The sequence below is a fragment of the Balaenoptera borealis genome (assembly GCF_965194805.1).
Source record: "Balaenoptera borealis genome assembly, chromosome: 16".
In the NCBI taxonomy this organism is placed as follows: domain Eukaryota; kingdom Metazoa; phylum Chordata; class Mammalia; order Artiodactyla; family Balaenopteridae; genus Balaenoptera; species Balaenoptera borealis.
In genome coordinates, this window is record NC_138872.1 from 71,101,381 (window position 1) to 71,121,242 (window position 19,862).

Below are 19,862 nucleotides of genomic sequence, written 5' to 3' on the forward strand. Positions count from 1 at the left end.
GCCTTAAATTCCATTTTATTCAGTATTAGTATTCCTATACCTGTTATCTTTATTTGCATTTTTCTTGACTAATTTTCCAATTCTTTATTTTCTTTTCTTCCCCTCTAAAGTCGAAGGACTTTTCTTTGACTCCAGTCTGGTAGCCACATGAGTTTAAAAAAAAACAAAAAAGAAACTTGCATTTTAGTCTCAGCTCTGCAACCCACTTGCTCAGTGATCTTGGGCAAGTCATTTTCCCTCTTTGGGTCTCAATTTCCTAAACCGTAACATGGGGCTCTGACTCGCTTTGCCCCTCTCTAGGGTTTTTGTGAAAATAACAACACGTAGTGAATATGAAAGGCATTGTAAACATCCCTGTACTCATATTAGTCGTTGGGTGTAAACATCGGCCGGCATTCCAGGCAGTGAGAATGGCATGTACAAAGGCCTGGAGGAAGGAACACATCCAACAATGAGGCAGCCAACGACTTCAGTTTCGCCATCATTGGCTGGCCGCCTCTGCGTTCGCAAGGAGACGTGCATGAGACACAGTCCCTGGCCTGGAGGACTTACAGTCTGGAAATGGAGCAAAATGACGCGCACGGCTCACTCTTTATGGGAACGGAAAGGATGTCTGGACAGCGGGAAAGGATGTCTGGACAGCGGGACAGGATGTCTGGACAGCGGGAAAGGATGTCTGGACAGCGGGACAGGCAGAGCTGGGAAGTGGGAGGAGGAAAGAGTAGCGTTTGACCAGGAACATCCTGAGAGGGTGGCGTAGGAGGAGGGCACTGAGAGGCAGAGGAAACAGCCCAAGGGAAGTGGGGAGTCTGGGCACATATGGGGAGGGTGGGGCAGGGCTGGGAGGGTGGAAGGACTGTTCTTTGATCCCCTCGTCCACCCACCCCGAGGAGGAAAGCAGTGGGGCTTTTGCAAAATTTTGGAACTCCTCACTGACAAAACGATGCTTCTCAGCACCGTAACAGCCGCATCCCGCAGGGACAGAAGGAAGGGAACGTTTGGGGGTGCCGGAGCTTAGGGAGCTTAGGGAAGGTGCGGGGGGTGGGTCTCACCTGTTGCTCCTTTCCTCTTATTGGGGGTCTTCTGGTGTCTCAGGACACCCACTCACCCAGGAGGACATCACCTGGTGGTTGTAAGGCACAGAGGGACCACAAATGTGGGGTGTGGCTTTTTAAAAATTGAGCATTTAGACTGTGACTTTATCACCAATGGAAACCACATTCCCTTCAGAGTTGTTGCAGAAATCTCAGAATACTGTTTATCAATATTTTGAAATCACCAAATTATTAGACCTGCTGCTACATTTTATTATTTAATGTATATTTTTGTTATTTAAAGAAACATTTGTTACTTTATCACACATTTGTTTATATTTCGAAAACTATTTCAAAACAATGGTTTTCTTTATAATCCTATGTGTTATATTTTATGTGTACAGTTCAAAACATTCTGGAAAGGGAGGGGTCCATGAGGCTTCACCAGACTACCAAAGAGTACAAAAAGTTAAGACCTTTGTTATTTGAATCCTGTAAAACAAAGATCCTGTTCCTCCCCTTTGAAAAAAAAAAAAAAAAAAAAAAATTGAGCATTTAAAAACCAGGGTAATATACATACAAATCTGGATTTCCAGCTTCTTGTGAAAGATCGAGCACCCTAGCGACCCCTAGGCCTTCATTTACATGGTGCAAAGCAGAGTGGCGGGTGCCTGTTAGGAACTGGACATGTGCTCGCCACCTGCCCCCTCTCTACTCACTGAGGTCATGCATCTGCGTTCTCTTAGATATTTGAGTTGACGTTAGGGGAGATGACCCTCCGTGGCCGTGAGAGGTGGCTGGGAGCTGGGAACTGCCCCCGGAGGGAGGGAGCGCTCCATTGCTGGAAGCAGGCAACTAGAGGGTTGATGGCCCCGTGGCAAAGGCCTAGGGGGACGTGAAGTGTTAGCTGGCTTGGACTCCAGGGTCTTTGGGGATCCACCAGCCCTGAGAACTGGCTGTTCTGAGACCTTCGCTGACAAACCCCGATAGCCTCGTGCACCTTCCGCTCTATTCGCTTCCCTCTCACCCATCGTTTTTTTCTTTTTCTTTTTATTGCAATGTGCATGCAGACAAGTGCCCAGCTTCACAAAGTAAACACAAGCGTGTATAACCTGATCAGGAAACAAAGCATGACTAGCCCCCCAGAAGATTCTCTCCCGTCCCACCCTCCCCCAGGACACTTTCCTGACCACTAACCCCAAGATTGGTTTGTATCCTTTTGGACTTTATATAAATGGAATGAGTATTGCCCTTTCAAGCCCAGCTTCCTATACTCAGCTTGTACTCTGAGACCCGTCTGTGCTGTCATGGCAGCTGTCATGTACTCAGGGTCTGTACTTGGCGTTTGGAGACGAGCTTTTGCTGCCTGCTCCATCAGCACTGCCCTAAGCCTCTTCTGCCCAGCTATGCCAGCCATGGTCTCTTTGCCTCCCCTCAACCGCCCCAGGAGGCAAGTGGTTCAGCTCTCATTTCACAGATAAGGAGACCGAGGCTCTGAGAGGACCACAGTGTGCCAAGATCTCCCAGCCAGTCAGTGCAGAGGCCACGCGCTTAGACTCAGTTACGCTTCCGCATCTTACATGCTCTGGGGTCCCTGCCCATGTGGGTGTCCCCACACATCTGTGTGTCCCTGACCATGCCAAGAATGATAAAGGATGAGACAACAGAAAGAACTCGAGGGAGAGCCCCATCCCAACCCCTGCCTGTCTGCAGACAGACCATGAACAGGGAGCTCTTATCTGTGCTGACATGCTACTGCTTTGCGTTTGCCCAGGGGCCAAAGTCCTGGTCCCTGTTGAGACATGCTCCCTGTGAGGACCGGGCAAACAGTGGTCGGTGGTGGAGGCCAAGTTCTAGTTCATCACTTCCTGCCCTGTTACCTTGGGACTATTTCTGAATTCCCCTGAGCCTCAATTTCCTCCCCTGTGCAGGTAATGTTTAACCACATCTTCCACACGGGGCTTGCTGGGAGGAGCAAACAGAGAGGTGTATAAAAGGAGTGAATTTACGGCTGCTTCCTCCATGCCAGATGCTGTACTGTGACTCCAGAACCAAAAGATCTGGGTTCAATTCCCAGGCCCACCTCTTACTAGCTGTGCATCCTTAGGCAGGTTCCTGGACCTCTCTGGGCCTCAGTTTCCCCATGTCTACAAAGGGAATGATAATAATTGCACCTTCCATGTTCCTCAGTTGGGGAAGGGTGGAACCTATGGGCAGAAGGGCCCAGGACATGGTCTCTAAAGACTCAAGGAATTGGGGGCAATCATGGTGACTTCTGCTGACCTCAGGAAGAAGGTGAACCGGGAGCCGTGACTGTCACTAAGACAGCCAAAATCTAATCAGCATCTTGGGACCGAGACATCTTGTATCTGTGTATCAGGGCAATGAGCAGTAATCAGGGTAATGCCCCAATTACCAGCTCTCTGGAGATCAGCTCCCCCCTCCCCTCTTGGGGTGGCCAAGATCGGTGTGGTGCCTGCCTTGGGGTATATAAGGAGACTCTGAGCCAGAATTGGTCAGTGTTTATCCAGCAGTAAGAGGCAGAAAATGCCAGCTCTGGGAGCTGTATCCCTGCCTCCATCAGGGATGGCTGGCCAGGCCTCACTGCACACAGCCAGGGGGAGTTCGTTCATTTATTCTTCCATTCAGCAAATATCTATGGACCCCCCCCTACTGTGTGCCAGGCACTGCGCTAGGTTGTAGGGCTATAGCAGTGAACCCGGTGGGTGCAGCCTGTAGGAGCTGGTGTTCTCTGGGGGATTTGGACTGTGCACAGGACACGTGCGTGTGTGCTAGGCTGTGAGGAGTAAGTGCCAGGAAGAGAAATAAAGCAGAAGGGCTTGCAGAGTGATGGAGGCTGGCTGCTGGTCCTGAGCAGGTGGCGTCTGCACTCAGGTCCTCAGGCGCAGCCTCCTCCCCGGGGGCACTGGTACCTTCTGAGGATGGGCATGGCTTCCAGGATCCTAGATGGAGTCACCCGGCTGCCCCTCCCGTGGACACTTGGACTTCATGTGTCCGCAGCCAACGTGAGCGTCCACATTGCCATAAGGTGGCTGTTAGCCCAGGATGCCAGCCTGTCCCCGAGATGGTGCACCCCCTCGGGGCTCTGGCCCATCCGAATCCCACGAAGGAGGTTCACGGTCTCCAGCCCCCTCCCTCCCCTCTCAGACAAGGCTGTGTCTCTCACTCTGCACAGCCCCTGTGGGCTTCAGCCACAGCTGATGACCTGCAAACCGGTCTCCAGCGTGAGCCTTCCTCCTGAGCACCAGGCCGCTAGGACATACTGCCTCCTGGATGCCTTTTCGGGCCCATCGCCTACTTGGACTCACCAGGTCCACAGTATGGTGAAGTGCGTGGTCTTCCGCAGCAAGACCACTCCTCTTCCCGGCACCCGCCACCACCCATCCGCCCATGCTCCAGCCCAAGGCCACCTCCCTGCTCCCAGCTCCCAGCCACCAGTCGTCACCAACTTCTGCCACGTCCACCTCCCAAACAGAGCTAGAGCCTGCCTTCTCTTCTGCAGCTCGAGCGGCACCGCCTCTTCTGTCAGCTGCTCCTGCACTCGTTCTCCACACGCAGGACAGAGTGGGCTTTCTGGAAAGCAGCTCCTCTCCTGCTCAATAGCCTTCAGTGGCTCACTACTGCCCTGAGGATGGAGTCTGAATCGCTTACCATCCCTGGTAGACAGTGTTGTCCTCTGGCCTTTCTGATTGCACTGCTCTCATCCACTATGACCCCTACCCCTTGCTGCAGCCAAGGGCCTGTCTTGTAGGATGGGAAGTGGGCCACGCCCTCCCTATCTTAGGATCCTTCAGAATCTGTAAAATGGGTTTAATAATTGTACTCATCTCATACGGGGTCTTAAAGCATCCTAGAACAGTGCCTGGCACGGAGGAAGCACTGTATAAGTGTAAAAGTCAGCATAAAGTAAAGGACACATGCTCATTTATTGAGTACCTGCTCTGTGCTGGCCGCGGGCTAGGCGTTCTGCTTCCAGAAGAGGGAGCACATCCCCTGCCCTCACAGAGCCCACCATGCCTTCTGGGGGACATTCTTCCTTCCTCTCCGCATGCCGCCGTCCCTCCCCTGGAGGATTCTTGTTCATTTACCTGCCCCCTGGCCCCCCACCGACCCTGTAGGACCAGCTGGCCCTTCCTCGCCCCTCCTCACTGACAGCTCTGTGCTCACAGCCTCTTACGTATCTGATGATGCCTGACCTCACGCTGGTCCTTCCCACAGCCCACTCCATCTTGGTGGGTGGCACCTCCATCCTTTCAGTGGCTCCGGCCGAAAGCCTCTGAGTCATTCTTGACCCCTACTTGTCCCCTTTTCTCTGACCCAGCCCCCGAACTCCATTCTGTCAGCAAAGCCTGTTGACTCTACCTTCACAACAGATCTAGAATTTAACCCGTTCTTACCTCTTCTTCCCTACAACCCTGGTGCACCTGGCACCTGGTGCCTGGGCTAGTCCAGTGGCCTCCTCATGGGTCCCTGCTTCTGCCCTTGACCCCAGAGGCCAGAGGGAGCCTTTGAAGTCTCACCTCTGTGCCCCAAATCCTCCAGTAACTTCTCTCCTCACTCCAATATTTGTTAAGGGAAAGAAGGTAAAAAGGCACGAATGAATGAATGAATGGCCTTTTTCACATCTGTGGTAGCTGGCACATAGTAGGTGCTGAGGAAACACCTGCAGCAAGAATACATGGGGCACAAGCGAGGGGGTGAGGACCAGGAGCACACAGTAGGCACGGGGGGAGCCTGGTGGGCTCTTTGGCTGAGGTGGCTGGTTCTTGCTGCTGCCGGCAGCAGAAACAGCCTGCTGCCGCCCCTCCCCTCCACTCTCTGGGCTGGGGGTGGGGCGGGCAGGCAGAGCCCAGGCCATTTTGGGGCCCTGGACGGCCTTCCTCACCGTCCTGGGTGGGGCTGGTGACGTGGCTTTCGGTTCTGGGAACCCTAGCTGGGCAGCAGTTCTGGGAAGGCTGCTGCCCCATGGAGAAGTGTATCCCTGCCCCCCTGCCAGACCAGCTCAGCAGAAGCTTCAGGCCAGCTTAAGATTGTGGCGTTTCAGGGGTCAGCGGCTCTGGAGGGAGGTCACCCGCAGCGCCTGCTGTCCCGGGTTTCCTATCCACATGCCTCTTGTCACAGGACCGGCTGCATCCTGTCTGCAGATCCAACCTCCCACCCCCTCCACGTCGGTTTGCAGCCTAGAGAGGGAAGAGGAGCAGGAGGCCTGCACACCCACTGGGTTCAGGAAGAGCCCCGCTGCGTCGCTTCTGTACTGCTGCTGGCTTCTGACATTTCAAGACTCGCCACTCATCTCCCCCCAGATAAAAAGAGTGAGTTAATTGTGTTTCCCGGCCAGCAGGAGTGTTTTCCCACTCTGGGCACTTCTGCTCTTTTCTTGGTCAGGCTTTCACCCACTCTGCTGCTTCCTAACTCCATGAACTTGGCTTTGTCACTTGCCCTCTGTAGGCCTCAAGTTTCCTCTTTGGCCAATCAGACTAATAACACCACATGCCAGGGTTGCAGGGACGACATTCTGAGAGGCAGTGGTGCGTGGATTCTGGCGGGAGATTGCCTGGGTTCAAATCCCAGCTCTGTGACCACAAACGAGTGCTCTGACCTCTCCCTGCCTTCGTCTCCTCATCATTAAAATGAGGATTTTATTTTGAAATTAATTTTTTATTTTTGGCTGCGTTGGGTCTTCGTTGCTGTGCGCGGGCTTTGTCTAGTTGCGGCGAGCGGGGGCCACTCTTCGTTGCGGTGCGCGGCCTTCCCATTGCGGTGGCTTCTCTTGTTGTGGATCACGGGCTCCAGAGCGCAGGCTCAGTAGTTGCGGCGCACGGGCCGAGTTGCTCCGCAGCATGTGTGATCTTCCCGGGCCAGAGGCTCGGAACCCGTGTCCCCTGCATTGGCAGGCGGATTCTTAACCACTGCGCCACCAGGCAAGCCCTAAAATGGGGATTTTAGTGGCATCTACTTCATAAAGTTGTGAGATGCTTAATATATTATAAGCACTTAGAACCATGCCTGGCACGTAATAAGTACTGTATATGCATGGCAGTTATTAGGGGCAAAGGCTTGGTACATACTCCATGTTTAAAAACAGATTATTGTATTCATTGTTGTTGAATTTTAACCAATCATTCATTTAATAGATGTTTCATGAGCACATACTGTGTACATGTCAGGCACTGTTTAGACACGGGACAAAGCAATGACCATGGCTATTTTACTTAAAGGAATGTTTTGTCGTACTGATTTGTCAGACCACTTTATATGTTAAGGCCCTTCACTTTCTGTAATGTAGATTGCCACTTTTTGCTAATCTTTTGCTTGCTTGCTTTTTTTCTTTATGGTGTGTTTTGATCTGGGGAAGTTCAAAACATTTTTGCAGTCAAATCTTTCTATCTTTGCCATCTACCTACTGAAATAAAATAAACATTCACATATATAACCACAGAGATATGATTAGAGATGGTGATAAGTATATGACAGAAATAAACAGGGTGCTGTGATGAGAGGTAACAGAGGGTGCCCTCGCTGGATGGTGTTTCTGGGTGTAAAGGGTGCGAGGGAGGAAAGGGACAGGGGTGTGTCAGAAGGCCAGTGGGACAGAAGGCTTGAGGGGGAGGGAGCAGGAATAGGAGGGGATGGTAGTGGGGTCTCTGGGGGCCAGATCATCAGAGGGGCTTGAGTGGTTTGGGTTGGTTTTTTTTTTTTTTTACATTTTCTTAAACTTCTTATTTTGTGGTAATTGTTGTAAGGATTAATCCACGCAGTTGTAAGAAATAATACAGAGAGATCCCCTCTACTCTGTTTCCCCCAAGGGTAACATCTTACAAAACTATAGTTCAGTATCACAACCAAGGTATTGACATTGATGGAAACCACTGATCTTCCTCAGATTGCCTCCATTTTACTGGTACTCGTTTGCGTGTGTATTTGCGTGTTTGCGCATGCACACACATGTTATTTTTATTCGTTTTGTTAGCTTGCTTCTTATTAATTTAACTTTATCATGTGCACAGTTTTTGTCTCCACCACTGCAGTGAGATACAGAACAGTCCTACCATCACAAGGATCCCCGTGTTGCCCTTTTATAGCCATACCTCCCTCCCTCCCTGCTGCCCCCCCCCCCCCCACCTATGCGGCAACCACGAATCTACTCACCATTTCCATAGTTTGGTCATTTCAAGAATGTTACATAAAGGGAATCAAACAGCATGTAGCCTTTTCGATTGGCTGCTTTGGCTGCTTTGGCTGCTTTGGCTGCTTTCATTCCGGGGCTTGGATTTGATTCTGAGATGCTGCTCTTGGATGGGCTGTGGACCCCTGGGGCTCTGTGGCCCCCCCACCACCACCCCCCGCCCCGGGGGTGAAGACATCTTTCAGGAGCCAGAGGCCAGTGAAGTGAACAGACAGATCATGGCCTGGTTTCCAATTTGAAAATGACTCTGGTTTCAGCGTGGAGAAGAGACTCGCGTTTGCAGCAACTGCTAACTGCCCCCCACCCCGCCGGCTCCCCCTCATTTCAGCGTTCTCCCCAGCCCCAGACTGGGTCTTGGAAAAATCTTGCCACGACCCTATTCAAAGACCCTCAAAAACTGCTCATTGCCTGGGGAGCGGGTGGGGCTTTGACCTGGAGTCCTTACTTGGGCTTCAGTAAGCTCAAGTAACCGCTGTGTGAACCACTAAGACGGAATGCAAAATTAAATGTGTGCACTTTTCTGGAAAGAGAGCTTGGAGTTTGCATCGGAGGTTCAGATGGGTCAGGGACCTCCAAAACATGGAGAACTCTGGGGTCTAAACACAGACAGTGGTTAGGAGCCAAGGCTCTGGAGTCTGACTGCCCCTGTTCAAATCCTAGGACTATCACCTCTCTGTAACCTCAGACAAGTCACTTAACTTTCCTGAGCCTTGGTTTCCTCCTCTAAAAATGGGAAAAAGTACTAGTAGCTACTTCATTAGGGCTGTTTTAAATATTGAATTATTGTATGTAAAATGTTTAGAAAGAAACTTGGCATGTTTAAATATTTTGGTAAATATTTTATGTTTGTTGAGTGCATGAGGAGGCTGCAGGAAATAGGAGAGCAGAGCCGTTTAGGGAAAGGCCTTCTAGCCCCTCTGGGATTTTCAGGCCCTCTCTGCATTAGTTGTCATCCTCTTGACAAGCTTGAAATCAGCAAGATTTCTTCCAAAGGGATGCACAGTTACGATTGGGTACTATCGCCTCCCTGGTCTTGGCGCTCATATCTCTGTTGATATGGCTTTAGCTACAAGAGCTGTTTTGATTATTGAATTAATCGGTGTAAAATGTTTAGAAGGAAGCAGGTTGACCAACTCTTCCTGGCCCATTTCATTCCACCTTGTTGGGTTCAGTCTGTGGTTCTAGGAGAAACTGAAGGAGTTGGTATATTGGAAGGTACCTTGGGCTCAGAAGCCAGCAGACCTGGATTCTGACTCTGGCCCTGCCCTCTCGCCAGCTGTGGGACCCGATGGGCAAGTTATTTGATCTCTCTGGCCTCGGTTCCCTTAGGAAGAAAGCGGAAATAACAACCCGTCTTGCAGGGTTCTTGGGCAGAGTCAATAAGGTAATAACTCTAGTGCACATGGCAAAGGGTCAAGCACATGTGAGTACTTGATAAGCAGGATTTTGTTTACACAAATGCTTGGTTCAGCACAAGGAAGCTGTTTCCAATAGTCAGGCTCTGCTCAAAAATGACCTGGGGGTGACCACCCCACCCATGGAAAGAGGACAAGCAGAAACTGGATGGCAACATGTCAGAGATGGTATCTCGGCAGGCACTCCTGTTCAGGTTGCCACTTGGGCTGGGCAGGTGACCCTGAGACTCCTCCCAACCCCTACGCGTCAGGAATCCGACAGTCGAGGGTGTGGACTTGAAATTATTTCCTTTTGCCATGTGCCTTACACCCTGATCATTTGGTAATTATTCTTTTTAATTCCTCTGCTTCTCTGCACGTTCGTCCTTCGTTCCCTGTGATGTTCAGAGAGGCCTTGTCACCACCACATCTGTGCCGCGGTTTCTCCTGAGACGCAGCACCTGCCATCCCTGTGAAACCAGTCAGTGTGCGTGTGTGGGTGTGTGTGTGCACATGCGTACATCTGGATGTGCCCTCCGAAACACATCAAAGATAACACCCTGACCGCTGTAGATGTCATGATATAGTCTACCCTGAGGGGGTTGCTTCACTCCCCCACACCTTTTTAAAGGACTTTACCACGGTAGCCTTTCTGCTGTGTGACCTTGGACACACGTCTTGACCTCTCTGTTTCTCTTTATTCAAAATTGGGGCTACAGTGACCCCTTTGCCGTCTCTGCCACAGGATGCTGTGGATGTCTGTGAACTCACAAGAAGGAAGGTTGCTGGGACTTGGCAGAGGAAACCAGCATCACTGTTTTCCAAACCCCACTCCCACCCCTCCTTCCTTGGTCTTCACTGTGGCTCTGCCAGGAAGGCCAGTTGAGGCTCCGAGTGGATACCAAGTCTCCCCCCTAGGGGGAGCTTTCCAGCCCCGTGCTGAGCCCATCAGTGGCCCCACATCATGTCCAAGGTGAATTTATTTGACAGACTTGCCTGAGCACGTGCTGCGTGCCAGGCGTTGCCGTAGGTACTAGGAGATTGGCCGTGCACGAGACAAACACAGGCTCTCGGGACGACAGACACACAATTGAAAGGAGAACATCTCCCGTTCTCCTTGCCTTTTGCCCCCAGGGCACTTTTTGAAGCGTACAGGCCGCTTCCTGCATAGACTGCCCCTCAGTGTAGGCTTGTCTGATGTTTCCATGCGATTTGTGCACTGGGGGCAGGGACCCCAGGGAAGTGATGCTGTGTTCTTCCAAGGGCATTGTTTTCAGAAAGCTCATGACCTTGGTTTGTCCCATTCCTGGCCATGTCAACACTGACCATTTGGTTAAGGTGGTATCTGCCAGGTTTCTGTATACAAGGTTCTATACAATTACATATATCAAGTATTGTATATGAATTATGTAAAGTTAATTAATATGAGTTTGTGGGGAGATACTTGGAGCCTGCTGTGGTGAAATAGAGCTGTCCCTTCCCCCCACTTACTCATCTTTATCACCGTAGACTCCTGCACCCCTATTTTAACTCTAAGGGTTACAGTTGGTTACTATAATATTCATTGTGAGGCTCTAATTGTGCCCATTTTGGCCGGTGGGCGTCCATTCTGTCTGGCTCCTATGTCTTTTCAAGAGGTCCCCATCATTCGTGGAGCACTTCCTTACTTTCTGGCACAAGAAGAATTCCAGGCTTTTCTTGTACTTTCCCTTCTCCTGGAGTCAGCTGTTTCTCCGAGGAGCCCTGGTTCCTGTCGGTCGAGAATAGTATTTAGAAGCCAAGACCTGGGCACTAGGATGGCATGATCATCAGATGCAACGCATGATTCTGGACTAGATCCTGGACTTATAAAGAGCATTGCTGTGGCAATTAGCAAAATGGAAATAGAGTCTGTGCATTAGCTGGCAGTAATGCATCCGTGTTAATTTCCTGATTTTGATGGTTGTATTGTAGTTATGTCGGCAACTGTCCTTGTTTTTCTTAATAAACACTGGAGTATTAAGGGGCCATTTATTCATTATGAATAGATGGATGAATAAAATGAATAAATGAGAGAGAAGACAGAGACAGAGACTGAGAGAATCAATGAGAAGGACAGGGAGAGGAAAGGCATGGGGGTGAGAGTGAATTCGTGGTATGTTTGAAGAGCAGCAGGAAGTAAAGGTGTGCAGGGGGGCAGGTGCAGGCCTGGTGGAGAGGGAGGCGGGGCCGGGTGGAGGGGGCGTGCGGCGGACGGGGAGGGCTGTATCTGGAGGTGAGCTCTGAAAGCTGCGCTCGGGATGATGGGGACCCTGGGAATCATGAATCAGCGCTAACGGGCTCACTTGCTCCCAGCAGGCGCTGTAGGATCTCCCAATGGCGTGGCTTCACTCTGGGCTCACGTTTTCCGTGGGCTGTCTGATCCTGATGTGGGCGGCAGGCTCTGGTAAGTCACCACCTCTCATTCATTCATTCCTTCCTTCATTCAGCAAACCTTTACAGTATTGACTGTTTATGCACCAGGCTCACGCCGTGGGACAGATGCCTGTGATGGTGGGATAGCTACCCTTAAACTGGCATATTTTTCCTTTAATTCGGCCAAGGGCAGGTAGTTGCATTTGCATACTATAAAGGTGCATTTGGTCTGTCTCCACTGATGGACCCTGTACCCAAGGGTATTTCTTCAGCTGCAGGCATCGCCCCAGTGCCAGCTGGGAAGCTCACAGAGCCCCATTCCTGGCCCCTGCATGGTGAGGACCGTGCCTCGGACAGTGGTTTCGTTGTTTTGTGATGGGCCCCTTGGTCCTGTTTGGGCTGGTTTCCAACTCATCCCTCTTGGTCGTCAGGCTCTAGCTGCTCAGACGTCTCCTGTGTCTCCCCAGGGAGTGTGAGGGTCCTGCAGGGGCCCACCTGCTTCTCCGACTACATCAACATCTCCACCTGTGAGTGGGAGATGGCCCGGCCCACCAACTGCAGAGCCGAGCTCCGCCTGTTCTACCAGCTGGAATTTTTCTCCTTTGAGTAAGCCTGGGCTGGAACTGGGAGTTGGGGAAGGTTTGCCTCGGAGTTCGCCTGGCCCACGTGGTACCCCGGAGTGCGTGTGCTAAATGCGGTTCACGGGGGCTTACTGGGCATGGTAGAGGTGAGGTGCCCTGGGGTGCAGCGTGTGTAAGACACAGCGAGTGCATCACGGTGCTCCAAGCTCAGTGTCACCGAGGCACGTGGCATGTGGATGTGGTGGAATCCTGGACTAGACCAGCAGTTCTCAAGCTTTTTCGTCCCAGGACTCTCTTGCGTGCTTAAGAATTAGTGAGGACCAGGGACTTCCCTGGTGGTCCAGTGGCTAAGAGTCCATACTCCCAGTGCAGGGGGCCCAGGTTCTATCCCTGGTCAGGGAACCAGATCCCACATGCCGCAACTAAGAGTTCGCATGGTGCAACTAAAGATCCTGCATGCTGCAACTAAGACCCGGTGCAACCAAAGAAAGAAAGAAAGAAAAGAATTAGTGAGGACCCCCAAAGCTTTAGTCTGGGTAGCTTACATCTATCAATATTTCCCCTATTAGAAATTAAAACAGAAATTTTAAATCACAACGGCCCACAAGTTCACATTCAACAGGCTGTCGGAGCAACGGCATTATCACACATCGTGTACCCTCTGGAAAAGTCCACTGTACACTTGTGAGAGAAGGAGAGTGGAAATGGCAACTAATGTCGGAGTATTACTGTGAAACCAGTTTGACCCGGTGGAATCCCAGACCACACTTTGAGAACCTCTGGGCTAGACCATTGTTTGGGGGTACAGTGTTAGCAGTGGAGTTCACAGCGATGGTTGGTGGACCATGGAACTTGGGATATGTTTTTCCAGGTGGTCCACTGGGATAATCCATGGTACACAGGGGTAACCACTGGTATAGGTGGTGCCCCAGGACATGACCCAGTACACAAGGCACACAGTTATGGAGCACCGTGGGATATACAGCACACCTGATGTGGGCTACACTGACAGAGCTGTTATTCCACAATATACTAAGGTGGACCAGCTGTGCTTCTGTATGTGATACATTGGCCTAGACCAGGGATCTGCAAACTATGGCCCATGGGCCACATCTGGCCTACCACCTGTTTTTGTAACTAAAGTTTTATTGACACACAGCCATGCCTATTTGTTTACGTATTGTCTACGGCTGGGGCTTTTTTGTGCCGTATCAGCAGAGCTGTATAGTTGGAACAGCAAGGGTATGGCCCTCAAAGCCCCAAATATTTACTATCTGGCCCATTACAGAAGACGTTTGCTGACCCCTGGCCTAGTCCATGAGACATGGGGTTGGCTGTTTTGGGTGACACATTAGGATTAGGCTGTGGGGCACAGGGTATGTGCCTGCCAAGCCACAGTCCGCTGTACTGGGCTAAACTGTGCTACCAGAGGGATGCTGGGACAGACACATATGTTGTTACAAATTCTTTCATGCCGTGGGTTCTTCCCTTTTGCTGGCTTTCAGGGTCCAAGGCTGGGGCCAGGGGCGGATAAGAGTCCATGGTGGGTGTGGTGAGGGGCTGTGGCCAGCCGGGAGGTGGTCCCAGGCCCCTGTCCCCATTGCATCCTGGCCACTCTGCTCCCAAGTTCCCAGATCTGGTCCTTGAGGCAGGGTGACCAGGAAGCTGGAAGGGCCTGTGGTTCCTTGAGGTGTGTCCTGGGATGCCCGTGGGTCACATGACCAGCCTAATGCAACATCTGTGTCTGCAGAAACCACATGTGTGTCCCCGAGAACAGAGCTGGCGCGGTGTGCGTGTGCCATATGCATATGGATAACGTGGTCAGTGCGGACACCTACCAGCTGGACCTGTGGGCTGGGGAGCAGCTGCTGTGGAAGAGCTCCTTCAAGCCCAGTGAGCATGGTGAGCAGGGCGGGGCACGGTGGGGTGGCATAGGGCGGGGCCGCAGTTGTTCCCACAGCGGCCAGGTGCCGGGCAAGGGAGGCAGGCTCCATTTGGGGGAGGGGGCCATTCAAGCAGCCTCCAACCCCTGATGGGGTTGTTGCCCCTTTCTGGGCCTCAGTCCTCCCATCTTTGAAATGGGGTTGGGCTCAGCAGTACGTCAGGACCCCTTCGGTTCAGATATTTCAACCCCCTGCGTTTAAGTGCCCAGATCAGGGTGCTGAATGAGGCATATTTGGTGGAAGGCATGCTTGCTGCAGATCAGAAACTGAACCGGGAACCGTCCTTCCACCCTCTGTCAACTGTTCAGCTGTTGCTTCTTCTTCAGACAGTCTAGACCATGGGAGGCTAGACCAGTCTATCCTGGTACCCAGAATTCCCGCAGGAATTCCCCAAGAGCTTGCTGGGGTGTAGTGACAGGAGTTTAAAACACCACTTATTGCTGTATGATCTTGGGCAAGTCATGTTACCTCTCTGAGCCTCAGTTTCCAAAAGACAGTTATTATCCCTATTTTGCAATTGAAAAAAACCGTACATAGTTCAGAGAAGGCAAGTAACCTGCCCTCAGGTCACACAGCTCCTCAGCAGCAGAGGCAGTATTCTCACAGAGCTCACAGTAGTCACCACTCCATCAGCAACTCCGGAAGGGCTTACTCATACCCGGAGTTGGAGGGTGTTGGGGGGAGGTGATTTAAATCGTCCCATGAACGGATCCATGAATTAAAAGAATTTTTATAAGTGTGTGTTGATTTTAATGCTCATTATATACCTGTGATCTCATGGATATGATTGCTTTAAAAGAGACTAAGTTTTAAAACACATGAATCAAAATAAAGAAAAATATACTTAGTACATAATAATACAGAGCACAGAGGTGGCCAATAGAGTGAAGGATGAAGGTAGAAAGGCCAAAGTTTGGGTTACTTTGTGTATCCATTTTGCACTCACTGTGGAAATGTACTGAACAACCCCTAAAGTGCTAAGTAGGATTTTAGCAACATGAGAATCGGTATCAGGGTTTTAATTCTCCATTATGACGAAATCCGTGTGGTATCCCATCAACGTATTATGGAGGTGGTGTTGACCGAAAATCTAAATGGTCTGCAGGCCGGGCCGGGCCTCCTCCTGACGCCCAGCCCAGCCCCTCACCAGGCACCACTTCTCCGCAGTGAAACCCCTGGCGCCCAGAAACCTCACTGTTCACGCCAACACTTCCCGCACGTGGCTGCTGACGTGGAACAACCCGTACCCTCCTGAGAATCACCTATACTCCGAGCTCACCTACCTGGTCAACATCTCAAATGAGAACGACCCCACGGATGTGAGTGGGCGCCCTGTGGGGTCTCTCTGTGACCTCTTGAGACTCAGACGGGTCGAGACTCAGGCTCTGGGGTGGGAGGTGGGGAAAGTGACCCGCGATTGGACAGCAAACCCTGGGGATCTGGACCCCCAGCTTCTCCTCTGGCTCTGTGCCGGGACCGGGCCCTCCACCCCTCCAGGCCCCTGATTCCCAGCATGCAGACAGGGGAGTTTATTTCTGGGCGCTGTTCCTCATCTATAAAGAAGGGCTCTGGACCACATTTGTTTCCCAGGGGGCGGGACACTTGGGATTTTAGGTGGTACCTCCAAACACACTTAAATGAGCGAATCCCAGGGTGAGACCAGTCACTCCACGCCCGCTCCTGCCCGACCCTGACTGTCAAGGGAGGCGTCTCAGCTGAGCTGATTGGTTTACTAATCCTTCTCTTTAACAGAGAGAAGAGGCTGCAGGCTCAGAGCCTTCCCCCAGAAAACAAGTTCGGCCGAAATTTAATGCCGTTACGTGGTTCTGATTGCATTTACTTCATGAGATGCTTACAGCATTTCTTACTTGCTTTCCAGTCATAACAGTGGCAGTGAGGTGCCATTTTATTTTATTTTATTCTATTCTATTTTATTATTTTATTTTATGATGTTCCTTTTTAAAAAAACAAACGTATTGACATTTTTTAAATAGGGAGAGCTGATTTGTAGGAAACGATCAAGTAAATAATCACAGGGGCTACACAGTGGATGGCTTGGCCCGCCTCTGTTTTAGGTGCAACTGGGAGTGGAGGCCATTTCCAGCCACCCATGTTTTCCCCTTAAATATTCCCATGGCAGGGATGACATCTGAATACCAGGGGCCCCAGAGTCCCACAGAGCTGGGTTCCAGTACCTGCCCTGCCACTTGCTGCATGATCTTGAGTTTTTTGCTCAACCTCCTCGTGCCTCAGTTTCCCCATCTGTAACATGGCGATAACAAGAGTACCCATCCCCTAGGGCTGTGGAGAGCAGGAAATGTACGACACAGACAGGCTCCCCTGTCATAAACGTCATCCTCCTTTTCTCCTGAGTGCCACAGGCCTTGGATTTACATCTCTCAGGTGTGGTTTTCCTCCTTGGCACTGGGCCAGGATGTGGGGTAGGAGCAGGAATGGGGCAGCTGGGCTCTCAGAGCAATCGAGAAGAGGTGGTTGGCACAGACGCTGAGGAAAGACGCAGGTTCAGTTTTGTCAGTAAATCCCCTTCCCATTCCTGGGCCTGTGCAGGGATAGGCTGGAGGGGAGAGAAGGGTACGACCTATCGGGTCCAAAGGAATATCATTTATTTGCTTATCATGGCTGGATCCAGGTTCCAGGAGTCTCCATCCTTTGGTCCTGCTTTATTCTGTGTTGGCTTCATTTTTAGGCAGGCTCTTCCCTCACGTAGCTGCCAATATGTCTACTAGCAGCTCCAGGCCTGCATCTTAAAACCGCAGTGGGAAAAGTTCTTCTCTCCAGATAGTCCCAGTAAAAGTCCTGGGGCCAATGATCAGTTACCTGCCTGGGATCACATGCCACTCTCTGAACCTGTCGCGGGCTGTGGGCAGGAGACGGGGTGCTGGTGCAGTGTTCTCATTGGCCAGGGCCGAGTCACATGCCCACCTCTGGAGCAGGTCAGGTCAGCCTCACCCAAACCAGACGGGCTGAAAATGAGGGAGGGGTGGCTCCCCAAAGGAGGTTCTGGGGAAGAGGAAACACAGACTGGGCTGGCTGAAACACAGCTGGGTTTAGGACCCGGCACCAGACTCCAGCCAGCAGACAGAATTGGTCGGTGTGCCTGGGCTATGGCTTAATGGTCACGTAGGTGCTCGGGGCTGCCCCAGGCCTCAGAATTCCAGGTCCAGCTTCTCTTGCTGGTGGGGCAGAATCTACTGAGACACGCTTCCCCCATCTCTCCCTTCCCAGGGACAGAACCGGGCCTGAAGAATTCCCCTCGTTAGTCATTGGCCAGAGAGAGTCACATGCTCCTCTCTAACCAGTCACAGGCTAGGGAATGAAATAGCCGTGATTGGTTTAGACCAATGAGAATTAACCCTGGAACTGGAGACAGAGGTTTACCTGCCCTGAGCTTTGGGTACCTGACCCCGATTGTGTAGATGCTGGGTGGGTGCCCAGCTGTGTTTGCTGCAGTATTGCAGACACCACCTGTGGCTCAGACTGGTGGGATCAATTCTAAAAGTATTAGAAACTCGCTGTGGAATTTGGGAGATGGAGATGCCCATTGTCCTGGGTGATTTCTGGACAAGGTTCTATAATGGAGGTAGAGTTTTGGCTTGGGCAGTGAAGGATGTATAGGAGTTCTCTAGCTAGGGAAGGGTAGGCCAGGCAGAGGGAACTACACGAGCCAAGGCTTGGAGGCATGAAAATTCATGGTGTATCTGAGGATTATGGGGCTGTGGGAGTGTGTACAGTGAAAAGGCAGAAAATGAGGCCACAAGCTTACTGAGGGCCATGAATGCCATGTTCATGATAATGTCTCGGGTGCTTACTATGTGCCAGGCTCAATGTGTATTATCACCAATGACTGGGAAAGCCCTGCAAGTGGGAAGGTGTTTGTCTATCCATTTTAGTGACCAGGACACTGAGGTTTGGAGAGGTGGAATGACTCGCCCAGTGTCCCACAGCTGGAAATGGCCAAGCTGGGATTTGAAGCCAGGATTTGGACTGCAGGACCTGTGCTGTTCTCTTCTTCCGGATCTTTCTCTCAGAATGGTCTCCCGAACACCTGGCCTTTTTGTTAAAAAACACACCAACCACAAGTAGTTCCTCAGAAGCTCAATTTCTTTTTTGTTTCTTAGTAAACCATTTCCCAATTCCCTACTCCTCTCTAAGGTGTGTGATTCCTTCAGTGAACCAGATCCAGCTGCTGCTTCCTGTTTACTGCGATTTAGAAAGAAAGGAACACTGGCAGTAAGAGTGTCCTTCTCTCCCTGCCTTGGTCTCCTCCTGCCACTCCCACCCTGTCCCCAGCTTCCCTGGAAAGTTCCAGCTGCCCTCCAGTTTCTCCAGCAAGCTGTTAGGACTTTGCTTCCTTGTTGTGCAAAACCTCCCCTCGGCTCACTTTACACCAGACCGTTTCCCCCAAGTGCTTCCAACCTGCCAGCAGGAGCAGTTTGCCAGGAGCTGGGAAGGGGCTGCAGGGGATTGGTGGGGGGGCTGCGAAGGGATGGACCCCCCCCCCCACAGGGGAAGAAGCCCAGGCAGAGGATTCAGGCCACTGTCTTGCTGTCAGAATCCATCCTGAACCCAAATTTTCCTTCATTTTTTATTTTTTTAAAGTCTTAAAAATAAAAGTAATATTTACATGAAGTAAAAAATTCAAATGCTACCAAAGGACTTAGAAAGGAAATATGTTTCTCTCCTAACCCCAACCTCCAGTACCTCTCCCAGAGGTTGACCACTGCTCCCGTCTCTTGCCAGGAGGGGAAGGCCAGGCTAGAGCAGGCAGAGGGTGTGGAGGCATGTGTGTCCTTCTAGAGAGAGTTTATGCCTATACAAGCAAATGTGTGTGTGTTCCTTCATCACCATGAATTTTCTATTATTACATGATAATATTACTGCAAACAGAACTGCTTTAAACAGCACATATTTATTGCCCCAGAGTTTCTGGGGGTCTGGAGTCTGGGCACGGCTTAGCTGGGTCCTCTGCTTAGGGTCTCACAAGGCTGCACACACAGGGGTTGGCCAGGGGATTGCTTCCAACCTCCTGTGATGTTGGCAGCATCCAGTTTCTTGTGGGCTTTGAACTGAGAGCGTCGGGTTCTTGCTGACCTTTGTCGGGAGGCCGCCCTCAGTTCCTTCCCTTGTGGCCTTTTCAAAGCCAGCAAGGGGGAGAGAGTCTCCTAGCAAGTTGGAGCTACAGTCTTGCATAATGGAATCACATCCATGTACTCCCTATGTATCCATCACCTTCACCGTATTCTGTTGGTTAGGAACAAGTCATAGGTCCCCCCGCCCCTTTAGGCAAG

General features: G+C 51.2%; 1 protein-coding gene across 14 annotated transcripts in view; it reads left to right on the top strand.

The window, feature by feature from the left end:
* Positions 1-19,862, top strand: part of IL4R (interleukin 4 receptor) — a 41,675-nt gene that overhangs the window by 6,779 nt on the left and 15,034 nt on the right. For 2 of the 14 annotated variants that reach the window (XM_082362435.1, XM_082362442.1), the window contains 5 exons: positions 6,177-6,367; positions 11,973-12,060; positions 12,461-12,635; positions 14,361-14,512; positions 15,721-15,872. In XM_082362435.1, the coding sequence (XP_082218561.1) occupies positions 11,991-12,060; positions 12,461-12,635; positions 14,361-14,512; positions 15,721-15,872 (549 nt within the window). In that variant the 5' untranslated portion in view covers positions 6,177-6,367; positions 11,973-11,990. Of the gene's footprint in view, positions 1-5,875; positions 6,368-10,043; positions 10,123-11,969; positions 12,061-12,460; positions 12,636-14,360; positions 14,513-15,720; positions 15,873-19,862 lie in introns of those variants that run through there. The other 12 variants (XM_082362445.1, XM_082362447.1, XM_082362438.1 and 9 more) reach the window with 10 other exon arrangements.